The sequence below is a fragment of the Sturnira hondurensis genome, unplaced genomic scaffold (assembly GCF_014824575.4).
Source record: "Sturnira hondurensis isolate 20B ecotype Veracruz unplaced genomic scaffold, ASM1482457v3 Scaffold0004257, whole genome shotgun sequence".
Taxonomy (NCBI): domain Eukaryota; kingdom Metazoa; phylum Chordata; class Mammalia; order Chiroptera; family Phyllostomidae; genus Sturnira; species Sturnira hondurensis.
This window is the reverse complement of record NW_028076888.1, coordinates 682,282-701,240: the sequence shown is the minus strand read 5'-3', so window position 1 is coordinate 701,240 and position 18,959 is coordinate 682,282. Positions and strand designations below refer to the sequence as shown.

Below are 18,959 nucleotides of genomic sequence, written 5' to 3'. Positions count from 1 at the left end.
AGGGATCCTGATGGGAGCCTGGGATGGAAGAAAGATGTTAGTGAACAATCGGTGACGTCCAGGTAAACTCTGGAGCTGAGTGAAGGGTGACATATCAGGCTGATCCCTTGGTCTGACAGCTGTGCCAGGGTCATATGAGACGTCAACAGTGGGAGAAATTGGGGGGGCAGTGTCGGGGGAGTTTTCTACTCTCTGGGCAACTTTTCCATAAACCTAAAGTCACTCCAGAATGAAAGATTTATGTTTTAAAAAGGAACTCGGCTCAGGGAAGGAATGGAAAGAACACAGCTGTAGCCCGGCGGAGGGGAAGGCGGAGGGGAAGGTGGGGATGTGGCTGGACCCAGTGCGTCAGCCTTTGTTGGCCAAGATAAGGGTCCTGCTCTTTATCCCAAGAGCAGAGAGGAGCCTCTGAAGGGCTTTGGGTGGGGTGGCACCATGAACGCCATTGGCATTGGAAAGGTCTACCTGCAGAGCACATCAGGAGGCAGATGGGCAGGTGGGAAAACGGTTGCCGGTCTGCCCCGTATTTCCGGTGAAGAAGGGGGCGGCCGTGGACAGGGAGGGAAGCAGGGTGTTCAGGGTGCATCTAGGAGGCAGAACACCCAGCGTGTGGTCTCGCACTGTATCTGGGGAGTCCAGAAACAGGAGATGTCAAGGGCGGTGCCCAGGAGTGTGACCTGGACCTCGGTGGAGGGCAGGGCCATTGTGGATCCAGAGAAACTAGGAGAGGGAGCACCTGAGGCCACAAAAATAGTCCTAAGTGAGAGGCTGCCTTCTCCTTAAAGCATCGGTCCAGGTGTCCCCGGAGCTGTCTTCTATGCCATCTGTGTTATGTCACTAATCCGTGTCACCCAAGCATAGTATTGTTTATGTTACTGTCACCTAGCATGTCATCAGTGAAGCGCTATCACCAAAAACACACCTGCATACCTCACCTCTGCAGCTACCTGAACGCCGCCACCTGGGTGTCAGCCACGTCAGTATTATCTTATTACATCATCGGGGCAGCTTCCAGCTGTACGGCTTCTTTACAGAACTGGCACCTGAGCCTGTCACTGCACACCGCCACCCACACAAGTCACGCAGGCAGGTAGCCTCCGTAGCTAATACCTGTGTCACCTAAACATGTCACTTTAGGTGACTGTCACTGTCAACAGAGCCCAGTCAAGAGGCTATTTTTTTAGTCTAGTGAGTTACGAACAAAGGAAACCCTTCCCCGAGGGGAGACAGTCCCCTGCTGAGTCCCCTCATCACCCTGCTCTTCCTTCCGAGGGCTGGAGGGAGAGGGGGCGGCACCCTCCCCACGAAGCGCCCCTGATGAGAAGCTCCGGTTCTCTGGAGTCTTTCATGGCCCTGGGTAGACCAGATGTCAGCCTCTGTGTGTTCTATGTAAATGAAGGCATTTATTGATGCTAATGTGTGCTGGGTGGTGGGAGGGAAGGGGGCTTCAGAGGGGCTGGCTCCGCTCAATGAGACAACAGGATGGAGACGCAGGCTGGGGGCCCAGGTGTGGGGGTGGCGAGGGGAGGGAGGTGGAGGATAGTGAATCATAAGGAAATGCAGCTGGAAGACAGAAACGGGTGGGCACAGCTGAAACGAGAGAAGACAGGCGTAAATCTGAGGTTCCATTGCTCAGGAGAAGCAGGTGGGGAAGAGAGGCCTTGCTGAGTCGAGAGGAAAATGTGTCCACGAGGGCGGGAATGGAGACTTGGACTTGAGGAAACCCCCTTCTCATGGTGGCTGGGCTGGGACACACGAGCAGGCTGGTGCTCTTAATGACTGTCCCTTCCTTCCCCAGTGGGGTCTCTCTGACAGGTCTGCGAGCCAGGTTGGTGGAGAGGCCAGCATGCTTCTTTCCCCCGTTTTCCTGCAGCGTTGGGACCCTCTAAGACCCAAACAGGGTGACCCCACTTCTAAGTCGTGGCCAGGACAGGCTCCCCTGGCTGCACGATTAGACCCAGGCAAGGCTGGGACTTGCTGGAGGACACGCAGCTTTCCTGGCACGGCAGCCACAGGGCCTCTGCCCCTGCAGGTCAGGCTCTCAGGGCGGCACAGGCTGAAGGGACAATAGGGGACAGCGCCTCCTCCATTCAGTGACACGTGCATACCGGTACAGGGCTTGCAGTGACATCATCTCTAAGTCCTGGGAAGGATTGCCTCCATATTTTAGAGAAGAAAATGGGGGCCCAGAAAGAGACGGCTTGACTTGCACAAGGTCACACAGTGGACCAGCAGCAGGGGCAGGACTTGAACTTGGCTCTCTGACCCCGCAGGAGGCATCTTTGGTGCAGGAGTGAGAAAGAGCTGTCCCGTCTTTATTTTCTGTAGGGAGAGAGAACATATCAACGCATTCTTAGCATGGTCTGACCTGCAGACCCTGTAGAAAGATCTAGAACATGGATTGTCCAACTAACTACGGCTTGTGAGCCAGATCCAGACTATTTTTAATAGTCCACGAACCCTGAATGTGTATTTTACGTTTTCTTTTTAATGTTGGGGGGAAAAAATCAAACCCAGAAGAAGATGTCATAATGCATGAAAATATTTGAAATTCAAATTTCAATGGTTATAAATAAAGTTTTATTGGAACACAGCCACGCTGATTTGCTAACACACTGTCTGTGGTTGCTTTTCCTCTGCACAGAGTTGAGTAGTTGTGACCAAGACTATAAAAATAACAGTGCCTGAACTGTTGACCCTCTGGACTTTTAGAGGAAATGTCCGGAAGAAGGTTTTAGGGGGGTCTCCCCCGTCCTTGTGATCACCTCCTCTGAGAAACCCTCCTGCCTACCTCAGGCAGAACCAGCCGCTCCCCCTCTGTGCCCAGATAAGCTCACTCTTTCCCACGTGATTTGGAAAGATGATCAGCGTCCCTGCCTCCTTGTCCACTGGGACAGCAGCTCCTTGGAGACAAGAATTTCACTGGGCTTCTTCTCTAGTCCCCAGGCCTGGGTGTAAAGGGGAAGCAAGGCAGCCTTCAAATTCCCATCCTGAGAATGGGAATTCCTACTGGCCACAGCGGGTGGGGGGAGGAGGATGATCATTTGGGTCCCTTTGGAGCCTCAGTTTCCGAGTTCATGAAGTGGGAATGATGATCCGTACATGGAGGAGCTCCATGGGCCCCAGCGCTCCGCTGGGCCGTGCAGAGTGCGGCACACAGGCGGTGCTGCGTAAATGCTGCTTCTCCTCCCAGCGCAGGACATGGGCACATCTGTGAGGGAGGCTGAACCGTGGGCTGGCGGTTGGCGTTCGGGGTGGCGCCTTCCAGCTTCGGATCAGGGGCCCTCACCCTGCTCCTCTTCCTCCCCTAGGCTGCCTGAGGTCCGCGTCTCAGACAACGGCCCCTATGAGTGCCACGTGGGCATCTATGACCGCGCCACGAGAGAGAAGGTGGTCCTGGCATCGGGCAACATCTTCCTCAATGTCATGGGTGAGTGCAGAGCCCTGGGCCGGCGTCCGGGTGAGGAGCTGTGTGTACGCATGCGCACTGAGGGGCTGTCCCGGGCACCAGCTGCCAAAAGGCCCATTGTGTTGGCATGGACCCTCTTCTCTCCCACCTTTGCCCTTGAGGTGCAACCAAAGTGTCCTTGCCACTGAGAATTTCCTCTCAGGCCCCCTTCTTGTACCAGCACGGAGACCTTGACCTCACGAAGACAGAGCTGCGCCTCATCCTTGGGTCCTCACGGACCAGGCACTTTGCAGGGGCTTGGGCAGGTCAATGGGGGCAGACAAGGGTGACGGAGTCATCAGAGCTTCCCAGGGGGCAGTGGGCCGTCGCAGGCTCTGGGCCTCAGCTCTCCCATCTGTAAGATGGGTCTGGGACACAGGCCTAAGGGATTGTCCATGGACCACGCAGCTCCAGGCTCTGTGACCCAGTGGGGACGCAGAAAGGGAGCTCCAGGGCACTGTGGGAGCAGCTGTGTGGGCACCTTTCCCAAGCGGAAGCCAAAAGCCACGTTCATTGAAACATCTGCGGGGAAAGTGCAGTCAGGAGGGGGCACTCCTTGGGAGTTCGGGGGGGCGGCCCAATCCAGAGCCTCAGCGGTGATACACACCTGCTGCAGACAGAATGATTCTGACCCGGCCACATGTCCCCTCCCTGAACCTCCCAAGGCCTTTGCTGAGATGTGGGGCAGTAAGTGATGACGTGGAAAGCACGCTGGACTGGGTGTCGGGACTCCTGGCTTCCGACGCTGCTCCTGCGCGTTCCTTTGTACATCTGCAAAGTGGCTGCCTGTGTCCCCGACCCCACCCCCACTCTCCCCGTTTGTAAAAACAAGGGTCTTGCTCCCAGCCATGTCCGAAGCCCCTTAAGCACGGATGTTCTTGCCAGGAACACTCTCAGTTCTGCCTCCGGAACTCCAGGGACTTGGCCTCAACTCCAGGCTCCAGCGCTCTCCGATTTTCTTAGCAAATGATATTTATCAGGGAAGCAAAGCCGCAGTACTCCGGCAATCAATGAAAGCATAAAGGCCCCGTTGAAAGCCGCTGCTTCTGGGGAAATTGAAACCCTCCGAAGGCCAGACCTCCAGAAGGACATCATTCCTGCAACAGCGGCGTGTGGCCTGTGCTCTGGCCTCCTGGGGGAGGGGCCACGGCGGGGAAGGGGCGGTACCAGGGAAACCTCCCCTCTTGCCGTCACTCACTCATTGATCCGCTCATGTAAAACATGGACAGGGAGCAGTCTTGGTGCCCAGCCCTGGGCAGGTCACACCAGGGGACAGCACTCAGTTGACACCATCCAGGGGCTCCTAGTCCCATGAGGGACATGCAAGCAATCATGTAGTCATCAGATGTTTATTGAGCACCTACTGTGTGCCGGGTAATGGCCACATGCCTTTAACAGGACAACATCTCTGTCCTTGGGGAGTTTGTATCCAGCGTGTGAGACGAGCATGAAACGCACACAAAGGTGAATTAGTGAGATGGTTGTGGATGGCGATAAATACCAGGGGAGAAATCGAGTGACCGTAGGAGGGGCGGCAGCTCCTTTAGGGAGAGGACTCAGGGAAGACCCCGCAGAGGCTGCTGTGCCGAATGCTCTCCACGTGGCATCATTTAGTCCTCACCACCAACCCCAGGGTGGGAAGCAGCATTAGCCTCCCCGTGTTAACGGTTTTGGAGGCGCAGGGAAAGCCAGCAGCCTGCCTGAGGTCACCCAGCCAGGATCGCCAAACCTTCCTCTGTCGTTAGGCAGCTCAGTGCTGGGGCCATGCTTTCAGAGCACTGACCCAGACCTCTAAGTATTCAACAACACACTAATTCTACATATGCCTATATTGATACAAATATCAACGTCTGTACCACGCTCTTATCCATATGCAATGTATCTCTCCCCGCCCCAGTTCTAATTCTGACCTCCCATGGCCCCGGGCACAGGACAGTGGCCCCACCCCTGCAGCACACAAGCTAAGGATGCTCAGGTCCGGATTCGAATTCCAGACCCACCATGAGCTGTTCATTAGCCTCCCTGGGCCTCAGTTTCCCCATCTGTGTTCATTGTCCCTGGCTGCCTCATGTCCCTGGTTTCAGCCCCCGCACGGAGAAGTCCCATCAAGGACTCGTGACTCCAGGGATCTTTAAGCCAGTCTGAGAAATGAGTGATCACAGCTTCGTGCAGCCCGGCTCCCTGGAAGGGGCCCCAGCTCTGCCCTGTTTCTGGGAGTGGTGGCAGCTGGCCTCTGCCCACCCATCCCGCTGGCTCCCTTAGCCTCCACTCGCAGTTCTGTCTGTCCTGGTCCCATGTGCGTAGGGAAGGGGCTGGGATTCATCCCAACTTTGATAATGACAGTAACACCTCACACCTGGCCGAGCAGTGCCACTTACGAAGTGTTTACCATTAAGCATTTCACCTGATCCTCACAACAGCCTCTCAGGGGCGGGAGTACGACGATTCCCCAATTCACAGATGAGGAGGCTGAGGCTCAGGGACGAGGGGGGATATTCTCTGGGCTCCGTGGAGCCGTGGCTGGTCCCGTCCCAGAGGAGCGTGGCTCCGTGGCTCTCCAAGGTCCAGAATGGTTCTACCAGAATCCAGCAGCCATGTCAGCTGTGAGGCAGACTGAGGCTCAGAGAAGGAAGTAACTTGGCCAAGGTTGGGAGGATGAAGTGAGCTAATCCACAGAACAGAATGCTCTGGGCTCAGGCCAACTTCCAGTGCTCGATAAATAGTATCTCTCCTAGTATCAACAAATAGTAACCACGCCAGCTGAAAATCAGGCACAGCTGGAAAGGTGAAAACTTGTGCCACCCTCCCCCACACCTCCATGACTCTCTCCTTTATATGTCAAGGCAGGCTTCAAAAATTGAAATGTGCTCGTGGTTTTGGCCTGTCTGGGACATTGCATAGTCCTTTTCTCAACACACAGGCAAACACAGACATCCTCCCCCTTAGCCAGTAGAGGTCTTGCTAAGGAAAGCCGGGCTCTCCTTTGTGCCACAGGGAATCCTAAAGACCGTGGCAGCCATCAGGGGTGTAAGGGAGCCCCTGTCCAATTTGGAGGTCAAGAAGAAGCTCCCCAGGACAGTGGGGGTGGGGGGATCCGGGGAGCCGGGCGCACAGAGCAGTTCTGCGGGAGGGCCCAGCATCAAGCAGGAGTCCGCCATCACCGGGTTTGTATCCAGCACATTCTAATGCGCTGTTTCCAGAGGCCTCCGGGTGGAAATCAAAATGCAAGAGTGGCTGTAATTTCACGCCTATAACATCCCTGCTCCGTGGTGGGGGAAGACATTCGGGAGCCCCGTGGGTGACACCGAGGATTCGTGCCGCACGCAGTCATTAAAATGTTTTTATCCGAGCTGCAGATAAATTGTAAGCCAATTTCAAAGTCGCATGCTGAGCCCCGGGAACGCGTCGCAGTCACAGAAGCATCGCCGAGGCTCTCCTCGCGGGCGCAGGTTGCGCAGGAGAGCATGTTAAGGGTGCAATGTTACAATCAATTAAATGTGTGAGGCCCAGACACCCCCGCCCTGTCCGAGCCACAGACGCTGCTCTTCCGGTGCCACCAGAAGACCAAGGCACAGAACTGTCACCACCAAGGGGGCTCTTCCAACCCACAGCTAAGAATCACGGTCACGTCCCATCAAACAGGGTCTGTGTGGCCAGTGCTGGGTGCTGCATGTCAACCCAGTTAATCTGTGACCTTCAGGCTTTGTCACCCCCATTTTACAGGTGAGGGAACAGAAGCTCTGGGAGTTTAAGGGGTTCACCCACGTGAGTGACAAAGATGGGGGTCCCTCCAGGTCTGTGTGAGACAGAGCCAGTGCTCCTGACAGCAGCTCTGAACTTCAAAGGCAATGTCCGTGACTTTGACGCAAAGGCTGTTAGTAACTCCAGTGTCAGGAAGTGTTGGGGGGGCGGTGCAGAGTGGGGAGCGCAAGGACCTCGCCTCTGGGAGACTGAGGCCCCCCCGGGAGCGCTTGGCTCTCCAAAGGCCAGACGGTTGAGTGGGGCTGCTTTCCCTTTGGGGGCCTGCAGGGGTCTGGGAGGACAGAGAGCCCTTCTCCGTCCCTGCGCCCCAGTCCCCACAGGCGCTTCTCCTGCCCTCCACTACCCAGGGTCCCTCAGTACTACTCAGTCCCTCCGAAAGGAGCACTGGACTTGGAGTCTGGCAGACTATATATATATGAATAGGCCCCCTCTTGGCTACATCAGCAAAGACCTTATTCCAAATAAAATATCACTCACAGGTCCTGGGGGTGAGGACTTCGACGCATCACAAGGTGACCTGGACGCCCACACACATGGGCGTTCTAAATCTCATTCATCCGTTCTTCATTTGTTCATCTATTGAAGAAGTATTGATTGGGCACTGAGTACCGTCCAGGCATGGCTGGGCGCACTAGAATTCGGCTTCCGCAACCAGACGGACAAAATTCCTCAAGCTGGTGGAAGTCACGGTGCAGGAGGGGAGGCAGGCACGGTCAGGCAGACAGCTGGAGGCTGCAGTGGGTCATTGGTAGTCATCAAGCCAAGCAGAGGCGGGTACAACCAGAGGGAAGCGGGACTCCTTGGCTATGCAGATTTTTTTTTAATGTTTTTTAGAGAGAGAGGGGAAGGGAGGGAGAAAGAGAGGGAACAAAAATATTGATCGGTTGCCTTTTGTACATGCTCCAATGGGGGACTGAACCCACAACCCGGGCATGTGCCCTGACCCGGAATCAAACCAGCAACGCTTCGCCTTGAGAAAGGGCACCCAACCAACGGAGCCACACCGGTCGGGGCAGGTGGGGCTATTTAAAACAGTGTGGTCTGCCAGGCTTCCCCACAGTGATGCTCTGAGAAGGTGAGGCCCGAGCCATGCAGACGTCACGCCTTCCTGCACCGGATGCAATCATGACCCCTTCAGCACCTCCGCCTGCAGGCACAGGTCTAGAGGCCGAGGGGACACTCTCGAGGGAGCGGCTCGTGGTGCACGTGCAGAAGCCGAGGCTTGGTGCCTGTGTTCAGTCCCAGGGCTGCCCACTGCACGTGCTCACAAACCGCATGACTCGGCTACATCTGCAAAAACCCAATTCCCAAATAAGGTCGCATCGACGGGGACTGGGGGTTAGGACTTCAACATCTTTCTGAGGGGTAACTATTCAACCAACAGCAGTAACTGGGCCACGAGGTGGCAGGGCAGGGGGTCACTCACTGCCTGACTCTGGGTCCGACACTCTGCTCCCAGGCACCCAGGCCACCCTATGCCAGGTGCCGTGCCAAGCTTCGTGTAAGGTAACTGAGTGACCCGTCGCAGAAGCTCCATTAGGTGGGTACTACCATTTCCCCTTTGTCAGAAAAGAAACCCGAGGTTCTGTCACTTGCCCCAGCCGCCCAGGCAGCTGGCGGCAGAGCCGGGGGAGGCGCCGCCTGTGCAGGTAACCACTCGGCTCTACCAAAAGGCACAGAGTATTGGTAAGCATTAATAAAACGTTCCGGCGCAGGGCTCCTGTCTCTCTTCTGGAGGGTTCCAAGCGAGGTTGGCCGAGGAAGTGGACTTTTGGAACCTGAGGCCACAGTGGCACCCAACCACGCCATGTGCTTCCCCATCCTGAGGCCAGGGGACACAGTCCCCACCCTGGGGAGAGGTAGTTAATGAACTCTACACAGCGTGTCTTTGTAAAGATTTTTACTGCATTTTTATTCAGTGCATCTGATGCTTTCCCCTCTTGTGGTTTTAATAAACCGTCTGACTGAGACAGAGTTCATAGAACATCATTCAGTCGTTTGCAGTGTACGATTGTTTTCAGCCTATTCACAGCGTTGTGCGACCAGTTTTAGAACGTTTTTTTACCCCCAAAGAAACCCTGTACCCACGAGCCATTGCCCCCATCCCAGACCCCCTTCCTCCAGCCTCAGGCAAACACAGACCTGCCTTCTACCTCTGTGGATCTGCTTGGACCCCTCATGTGAATGACATTGTACAGCGCATGCTCTCCTGCGACGTCTCGCACTTCGCGCAGTGCCCACAAGGTCCCCCCCATCCATCCTCAGCGCCTCGTTCCCACCTGCAGCTGCATGGCATTCTACCGCGCGACAGACGACGTCCTATTCATTCTCGCACCAGCTGATGGACGTTCAGGTGGTTTCCACTTTTGGGCTATTGTGAGTAATTGTGCTATGAACACTCACATTCAAGTTTTTGTGTAAACATGTATGTTTAATTTTCTCGTTAAGTGGTGTTTAGATTTGCATTTCACTGCCGGCTAATGATGTTGAGCATCGTTTCATGGGCATCTTGGCCATTTGGGTCTCTGCTGTGCGGAAATGTCTTCAGATCCTTTGCTCATTTTTAGTACAGTTATTTGTCTCTTTATTATAAACTTTCTAGAGTTCTTTATTCCAGATACAAGGGCCTTGTCGGATGTGTGATTTGCATGTATTCTACCCCAATTTCAGTTACCATTTCACTTTCTTGGCGGTGTGTCCTTTCAAGGAAAAAGGGTTTTCATTTTGTTCAAGTCCGGGATCTATATTGTTTCTTTGGTTGCTTGTGCCTTTGGTCTCACGTCTACGGAGGCTTTGCCTGACCCGAGGCCGAGATTTACTGCTATGGTTTTCTTCTAACGGCGTTTGTAGTTTTCACTCGAACGTGCGGGCATATGGCCTATTTCGAGTTTATTTTTGAACTTGGTGTGAGAGAGGCACCTCGCCCCAGTGATTTGCGTGCGGATGTCCAGTTGCCCCGGCCCTGTTTTTCGAACAGGCCCGTCTCTCCCCACTGAGTGGTCTTGGCATCCTTGCTGAGATTCAATTGGCTGCGAATGCGAGGGTTTATTTCTGGGCTCTCCATTCTCTCCCCCTGATCCTCGTGCACGGGTGGTGCTTTGTGGAGCCATCTGGCCACCTCCAGTCTGGCTCTGTTGCCCCCCCCCCCGCCCCCCGTGCTGTGTGCTTTTGGACAAGGACTTCACAGGAAGTTGTCCTGAGCCGGTTCCCCGACCTTTCTCACCATACCAGTCTCGCCCTGGGGCTGGCGAGTGCTCCCAGAGGGACAGAGATGACAGGCATGCCAGGGGTGGGTGAGGCAGGCTGAGCCTGCTTCCGCGTGGCCAGGCCAGAACCCAGAGACCTGGTGCTCTGCTTTCTCAGATTCTTGAACTCAATTGTCTGGACTCCCAGCCCAGTGCTCCTCTCTAGAAAAAGGAGCATATTCCCAGAACCAATGATTGCAGGGTGGAGGGCCTCCCTTGAGATGGCGCTTCATGGGATGGGGAGATCTGACAGCTGAGGGTAGGCTCTGCCCCTCCAAGGCCTGCTGATGCTGCCGCAGGCCTGAGCAAAACAGGAGAAACACGACTCTGAGTCTCCGAAGGATGCCAGTGGGAAAACGGGCTCCAGTTTGCAGGACCCCCTTTCAGGGAGCCTGCCTGAGTGCAGGGCGGCTGCGGGGGATGGGAGTCTCCCAGGCAGAGCCAGCATGGTGCTCTGGTGTTTCTGGCCATCCTGGGGATGGGTTAGGTTCTCTGGAGGGAGGGAGGCTGCCTGAGTGAGAATCCCTGGAGATCTGCAGGCAGGGCAGCAGGGAGGCAAGATTCCGAGCCACCGCCAGCCCCCTCCAGAGCCCAGGAGGCCTGCTGAGTGGGAAAGGAGCAGCTCCTTCCCCTGTCTTGGAGCCAGAGCAGAGGAGCCTCCTGCTGGGCTCGGACTCATTACATGAATGGGCTCCAGGCGACTGTATCGGCCACAGACTCCAGAGAGCCCAAGTCAGGAGGGGGCGTCGGTGCGTGGGCCAGTTAGGATCCAGGCCAGCACTGCAGATGAGTCCAGGCTATGAAGGGCCAGAGGGTGCAAACTCCACTGCCCACCCCAGAAGCCCCAGGGTTCTGAGGACAGGGCCTGATCAAAAACCTGGGCCCCTCCCTGATCAAGCCTTCTTCCCTCCCTCGTCCTCCTTCCCACCCACTCCGCATGCCAACAGCGATCCCCCAGGTCCACCATGCTGGAAACGACAGGGCTGGGTAGTCGCCACTTGAAGAATCATCCCTCTATCCGAGTAGGTGGACCAGAAGTGGCGTGCACTTCCTTAGAGAGCTGAGGAGTGGTTAAGGGTAGGAGCCTTGCATTCAGCCGTGAATGTTAAACCCAGTTTGCAGCTACTGGCGATAAAAGCAGCAAATGTTTATTGCACATTTACTATACACCAGGCACAGTTCTACAATATTTTGCACCTGTCGACACATTTAATTGTCTTAACAACCCCCTAAGGCAGGGTCTGCTGTTACCTTCCCCATTTACAAGTGTAAAAACGGGATGGTAAAAATGTGCCCAAGGGTACAGGGCCTGTAAGGGTAGAATTGGGACTCAAACCCAGGCATTGGGCACTGGAGCACCTGGGCCTAACCATGGTGCACACTGGCAGACTGTTTAAGCTCCTGGAGCCTCAGTTTCCCTATTTGCTAAGTGGGGGTGGGTGGGGCAATACCCTAGCAACAGCTCCCCCATTGGTGCATGAGAAGTAGAGGCCTCTGTCCCAAGCTCTCAGTGAGCTCATGAAAAGGGTAGCTCTTCTCACCTCTCACCCATTTTGCCATAACCTTCACACTGTGAATGATGCCAGGGCTCAGGAGTGGGTCCAGAGCTGCAGGAAGGGACATCTGTCTTGTGGGAGATCCCTAAGCCAGGCGGTGGCAGGGCTGGCCTCCCACCCAGGGCACTGGCAAAGGGGATGAGGAAAGAACAGACCAGCAGCCCTGAGTTCACCCCCACCTCCTCCACAGTCCTGCTGGGACTTTTCCTCTCCCAGCCTCAGTTTCTGCAGCTGGAGCCTGGGGGTAATGGAGGTTCCTACTTCATAGAGCTGCTACACACAGAGATGGTACGCAGAGAAGGCTCTGAGAAGGGGACAGAGACAGGAGCCAGCCCAGGGCTCAGGCAGTAGAGGTGGAACATGCCAGGGGGTTCCAGACAGAAGCCACAGGACATGGGGAGCAATTGAAAAGATGGGAGCAATGCAGGGGACCTGGCAGGACCTGGCATGAGACAAGCCCCTGAGAAGGTACCAATGAAACCGTGTGATCTCACCCAGCAGAGGTGACCACTGAAAATGGGCCACTGTGGTGGAGGGGCCAGGGCACCTGCTCACCAGGCAGAGCTCCCGAGGGGGCAGCTAGATGGGCAGAAGGGGCATGAGACAGATGGCTGGGATGGGCTTCCAGAAGGGGTCACTTGGCAGGCCAGTGACCGAGGCCAAAGTGGCCAGGGTCTTCCACAATGGATATAACAGCATCTTCCATGCGTGGACCTGGCTAGGGCCCTGGAAGAAGGCTGTCCACACCGCCCACCCGCCTGTCCTTGGGCCCCCAGCTAGCTGAGGTCACCAGCTGAGAGCCAGTGCAGAGAGGAGCCAGACAGATGGGTTGGGGGCTCAGAGGAACACTTTGGAGCTACCTGGGCCATCTACCAAGGACGGTCACTTCCCAGCCTCAGCCCCAAAGGCCCAAGCCTGCTAACCGCCTCCTGCACAGACTTCTAGTATCCGCCATCCCTCCCTCCCAGAACATGGCCCTGTGAAGGAGGGGTGCCCTTGACCGCAGCCCATGGTGTGCTCAGCAGCAGGCGCCCCGGTCCTCCCTGGGTTGCCTCACTGACATCTGCTCAGGGAGTCGGGGAACAGGCCCGGCCCCCAACAGCCCGGAGTGGGCTGGGATTCCAGCTCAGGTCTGCTGGGAGCCAGAGCCCGCGGTTCTCCTGCTACATGAGGCTGCCAGGAAGATGAGAGACCTTGTTCAAGTAGGGGGCACTGTGGCAGCCAGATGGGCCTGGGCCAGAGACCAGGGCTCCGCTCAACAGGCAGCTTGGGATATTTGGGACACACCATCAGCTGTTCTCCCAGCCATCTGGGGAGTCAGCAAGATCAGTATCCCCATTTTACAGAAGAGAAAATAGAGTCTGCTAATTAAGAGAAGCCTAAAGTATGAATCTGAGGGTTCTCTGATTGTCACTCTCCCTCCGTGGGAACCTGAGGCCCTGAGCTGGGGGTGGAGATCAGGCTTCCAAAGCACATCTGCGCACTGGGCGTGGTGTGGAACCTCACTGACCCCCGGCTGTGGCTGGAGGGAGCAGCCAGCCGCACGCCCTGCTCCGTGCGTCTCGTTCCTGGGGCCACAGGGCGGGCGTCGCCAGCCCTTCTCTGACGAAGACCATTTGCTCATTTATTCCTCACACCTACAAGTTCATGATCTGGCCAATAGTTATTAGCACCTACTATGTGCCTGCTAAGAGAGAAGGCCTGAGAGGGGGCCCTTTTGATATGGGACAGTTGGGACATGCAACATTGGTGGTGAATTTTGCAGTTACAGGGTGTGAAACATTGCTTCAAGCATTTTAAATATATTAATTCATTTAATCCTCACACCTCTAGGAGGTAGGTACTTCTATTGTTCCCATTTTAACAAATGAGAAAACTGAGGCCCAGAGAGGTTACTAACTTGCTCAAGGTCACACAGCAAGTAAGTGGCAAAGCTGGTTTTTAAACCCAGACTGCCTGGCTACGTACGGAGCTTCTCTGCAGCCTCTCATGGAATGGCTGGCTCATCGTGCACTGCTGACTCGAGCTGTGGAGATTTATCTGTCCCCTGGAATTGTCAAGGCAGGTGTCTGCAGCCCCCCAAGACCCCCACCAGCTCCCTGGACCTTCTGTGTCCCACAGACCAGAACAGGCCTCCAGTCCCGGCACTGCCTCCCTCTGCCTCCTTCCCACACCCCCAGCCCCTCAGGCTCCGGTCTCCAGGGCCCCACCACAGCGGGCCTGCAGGTGCATTGTTAAACCTTGACAAGTGTTAGGTCAGGTCTATGCTTTATCCTCTGCACCACTGGGAGCTGGATTTAGTGTCTCCAGCAGAAGGTAAACGTCCCCTCCCTGGGACAGGGCCCTTAATTACAAGTGATATGTGACTGTAGACGCTGCACTGCTTCAGGCCCAGTGATTTAAGAAGCAGGCATGAGGCTGAGGTTACAGGTGTGAACAGAACTTTGCCAGGAGTGGCGGGGAGCAGGGAACAGGGCAACTGTTGGAGGCAACGAGCCAGGCCCCGGGAGAGCCTGCTGCCTTCGTCACCGGGGGGAGACTGGGCCCAAGAGCACACTCCAGCTTGACTCGGCCCTGTCGCTGCTGCCACTGACCTTGCTCACTCCTTAGGGGTGGTCATCTTAACAATGCTTTTAATAATCATGGTAACCTTAATAATGAAAAGCCAGCTCCGATCAAGTGCTCGTTATGTGTCAGGTATTGCGCTACGTTCTTGATGAGCCTTCTCGTGTTTCCTTCTCACAACAGCTCGTGGGAGAGTGAGTGAGTGAGTTGTGTTCGTTTTACGGAGCAGGACACCGGGCTCAGAGGGATGGAGGCCCTCGCCCACAATCACACGGCTAGGGAGTGACTGAATAGGGAGTCTCAGCTGCTCTGGGTACAGAGCCTGACCTCTAGGCTCTGGGGACACCAAGAGGGATGTAAAACCAGTGTCTGCCCTGAAGGAGCCCCTGAAAGATGGGGGAGACAGAGAAGGGCACAGGTTCACAGGTTTCAAGGGCAAGGAAAATAAGAGCAATGGGGGAGGGCTGGGGCACAAGTTGGGGGAGGTGGAAGTTGCCAGGAAGGAGAGTGTCCCCCCAGAGGAGGCATCAGGAAGGCTTCATGGAGGAGGTGGCATAGAGCTGGGGCTCGTAGGCTGGGGGCAGACAGCACAGGAGGCATTTCAAGCAGCAGGAGCCCCGTAGATTACAGTGTGGGAGCAGCAAACCAGGGCAGGTAGGGAGCACTGCTGCAGGGCAGGACCCAAGGGGACACAGGTGAGGAGTAGGTAATAAGATATAATAACAACAAGAGCTGACATTTAGTCAGTGTTGCCGGGGGCCCGGCCAGCATCTAAAGCCTCTATACAGTGCTCACAAGAACCCTATCGGGCAGGTATCATGAGGATCCCCATGTCACAGGTGAGGAAATGGGCACAGAGAGAGCAGGTGACTCACCAAGATGACGGAGCCAACAGGTGGCAGACCCAGGTTGGGACAGTGTGGCTCCTGAGCCCCTGTGTGACCGACTGCTGTGCCCAGTCCTGAGGGAGCCGGGGAGGTGTGGGAGGTGCCTGGGGGAATTCTCTTCTCTGAGGCCTGGCTGCTGTAGGGTCGGGCTGCCCTCTGTCCCCTGGGCTGGGCCCCAGGCAGACAGGAAAGGCAAGGCCACAGCCCGGCCCTGAGTCCAGGGACATCTGTCAGGGATGCCACCAGAGCCAGGACAGGTCTGCGAAGCCCCCCAGCACCCTGGGATTTGGGCGTAGGAGGGTAGAGGAGGTACTCACTGGGCAGCTATGGTGCCAGTCACCACCCCCGCCCCAGCCGATTGCCCGGGCCCGTCAGAGAAGAGACCCCCCCAACTCCTGAGGCTCCCCATCAGGGAGACCCTGGGCCCCTTTCTGCTGACCAGCCAGTCCCATTGTCTGACAGCTGGTCAGGAGGTCTGCCTCCTCCCTAACCTTGAACCCTCTGGACCTCCTCACACAGAGCAAGAGGCTTTGGAACTGGGGAAGGCTTTAGGAATCCTGTACGCCAACACCAGGGAGCCCTCCCCAGAGTGACCACCAGTAAGTTGAGGGGATGGTAATCTCTCCACCCCTCACCCCCATCCCGCTCACTGTGTGCCTGGGGACCCAGTAGGCCCCAGACTCAGAGGGCAGAGGAGGACACTCACTGAGCAAACCTGCCCCTGCCCCCAGTGACCCCTGTGAACAGCAGCTGGGCACACACTCACTAGAGCTGCCCCGAACTGGGTCCTGATCAGCAGAGTGAACCAGTGTCCCTAGTGCGAGGGGCCAGCAGTCAGAGTGAGCGACATAGGTGAAGGCCAGCCACTGTTCCAGGACCAGCGATGGACATCACTGCTCACTGATTTCGTGGCCAAGGGATACAGGACTTACCATAGCGGGCCTCCTGCGAACAGCTTCCCAAACGTGAGCTCAGTTCTTCCCCACAGCAGCCCTGCGAGGCAGCCACTGTCGGGTCCCCATTTTACAGACGAGAGAACTGAGGCCAGAATAGGCCTGATGAGGCCTGAGGATGGAGAGGTCAGAGGTGAGACAGGTGGCCAAGGCCCTGGCCCCCGGGGCCACAGCAAGGCCAGGGCAAGAGGCCACATGTGCCAGATCTCTGAGAACCCCAATTCAAGCCCCTCTGGGGATGAAGCTTGGCTTAGCCTCACCCAGCTCTTGAAAATGAACCAATGCGACAAACGTATTGTACGACAAAGCAAGTAGACTACAATGTTCCTTGTAGAAACTGGATGACGAGTACAAGTTCAGATAATATAATTCTCGATAGGTTGGAAATTTTTCATCGTAAAATGTTGTGGGGGGGAATCACATAATCCTCTTCCTCCAAAAGCGCCTGTTCCACGGCTTCTCCCCTCTCCTCCCTTCTTGTCTCCCCTGGAAATTGCTTTATGAGAAGCAAGCAGCAAGAATGATTTACTTGCCCTTGACTTGGAAATCAATCTTAAAATGCTGATTGGACAGGAAAGACTCCAGCCGCAGGGAGCCCTGGGAAATCTGCTGCAGGAAAGGAGGCTCTGAGTTGGGGGGGTGCGGGTTGGGGGCTCTGCTGTGAGGTCGGCAGAGGTGGCCCCTGCCACGTGCTTCAACCCTCACAAGCAGCCCACACGGGACAGGCACACTGTGGGTGAGGCTCAGAAGACTAGCGACTGCCTAAGGGACACACTGCCTGTGATCAAAAGGGCAGTGACTTTGGAGCCAGGCGTCTCAGGCCCTGGGTGGGGAAGGTCAGGGCTAAGTCCTGTTCTGGGCCCTAGAATACCAAGGCCCAGTATTTAGGGAAGCCAAGTTCTGCTGAAAGAGACAGAAGTTTTCCAGGGTAGGGTCCACGCAGAGCCTCCGAGCTTCAGCACACTGCTTTTGGGGGCAGATGAGAGGGGACTACAGAGCAGCTCTGAACCTGAACTTGAGCAGGAAGCATTTGAGAGGGTGCCACCGGCTCTTGCCGGATCTTAAATGTTTCTCCACTTGCTAGGACCTCCCCAGGCTTCTGGAGGCTTCCTTCCTCAAACTCCAAGTACGGCACCTGATAAAATCACCCATGTGTGTAATATATACCTCTGGGATGCATTGAGAACATCCCCCAAATAGCCAGTATTGCTGCTATTTAAAACAGATTCATGTCACACCCCATAGATTTCATCTCTGCAGAAATGGCACCTATCTGGGCCTGAACACATTTACTCTATTGCCACATAAACTACAATGACGTGGAAGGGTTGAGGCAGCCTCCTGTGGTGGCCACAGGCAGGCTGCCTCCAGCCAGCAAACCCCAAGTGCAGGGTGGGTCCACGTGGGACTGGCAGCCAAGTAGGCCAATCAGAAGACTGGGAACATTCACAAACAGCCAATCAAGGCACAAGCAGAAAGTTGCCTGGCTGGGGGGGGCGGGTCGTTGGGGATTTGAAGTCCTTTGACCCAATCAGTGCAGAGAGTCAGAAAGTCTGGGACAGAGTTCTACCTACGCCCGCTCTGCCCGCTCTGCCCGCTCTGCCCGCTCTGCCCGCTCTGCCGAGAGCTGGAGAAGTGCACTGGGGCTTGCCCTCCCTGAACCTGGCCCTCCAGGTCAGTAATAATTTTCACTGCTGTTCCCTGAGCACCTACTATGGGCCTCAGGTCACGTAACACCACCATTGTATCACTAATTTAGAGGCGAGCAGACTGCAGCTCACAGAAGTCAAGGCAGTGACTCACACACTGAACTTGCATTAGAATCTCCTGAAAAGCTTGTTGAAAGCCGGGTGGCTGGACCTCCCCCCACCTTCCCCTGAGGTTTCTGATTCAGCAGGTCTGGAACGGGGCTCAGAATTTTCGTGTCTAACCAGCTCCCAGGGAAGGTTGATGCTGCTGGTTGGGGACCACACATTGAGAAGCACCAGATCGAAGGCATGGTCTACAAAACAGCACGAGAGCACCCGTCCAATCCAACATGGAGGCTGCGGCCCGGCCTCCCCACTGCCCCCGGCAAACTGTGCGGGTGTGAGGGTAGGGTTTCTTCAGCCGCAGCCGCAGCCTGCGTAGCCTCCTGCTCTGCCCAGGCGATTCACCGCCTCCCTCGCTGCCGGGCTCTAGCTCCCGCCCCGCTCCCCCAGAGCAGTCAGCCAGAGCCTCCAGTGGGTTGTTAATTTTATCTTGCACCGCTGCAAAAGCACAACAGCTGTCAGGGGAGGAACCAGGCAGGTGAGTGGGTGCTCCCCGCCAGCTTCCCGTGGAGCGGGAGGCGGGGGATGGATTCTGCCCACAGCCGCTTAATTCCCTCGTAGCCCCTCGCCCCTCAGAAAGGCCTCTGTCTCCTGGCACGGAGGGTCCTGGGCAGTGGCCACCCTCCCTAGGCCATGACCTAGGCACCAGGTCCCTCACCCTCACCACTGCACCAGCATGAGCCTTCCCACACGTCCAGGTTGGAGGGAGCTTGTGGGTGTGAGGGTAGGGTG

At 56.1% G+C, this 18,959-nt stretch overlaps 1 protein-coding gene across 1 annotated transcript in view; it reads left to right on the top strand.

The window, feature by feature from the left end:
- The window catches only part of IGSF21 (immunoglobin superfamily member 21), a 229,312-nt gene that overhangs the window by 190,036 nt on the left and 20,317 nt on the right, over positions 1-18,959 (top strand). The window contains exon 4 of the mRNA XM_037045071.1: positions 3,312-3,430. Within this exon, the coding sequence (XP_036900966.1) occupies positions 3,312-3,430 (119 nt within the window). The remainder of the gene's footprint in view (positions 1-3,311; positions 3,431-18,959) is intronic.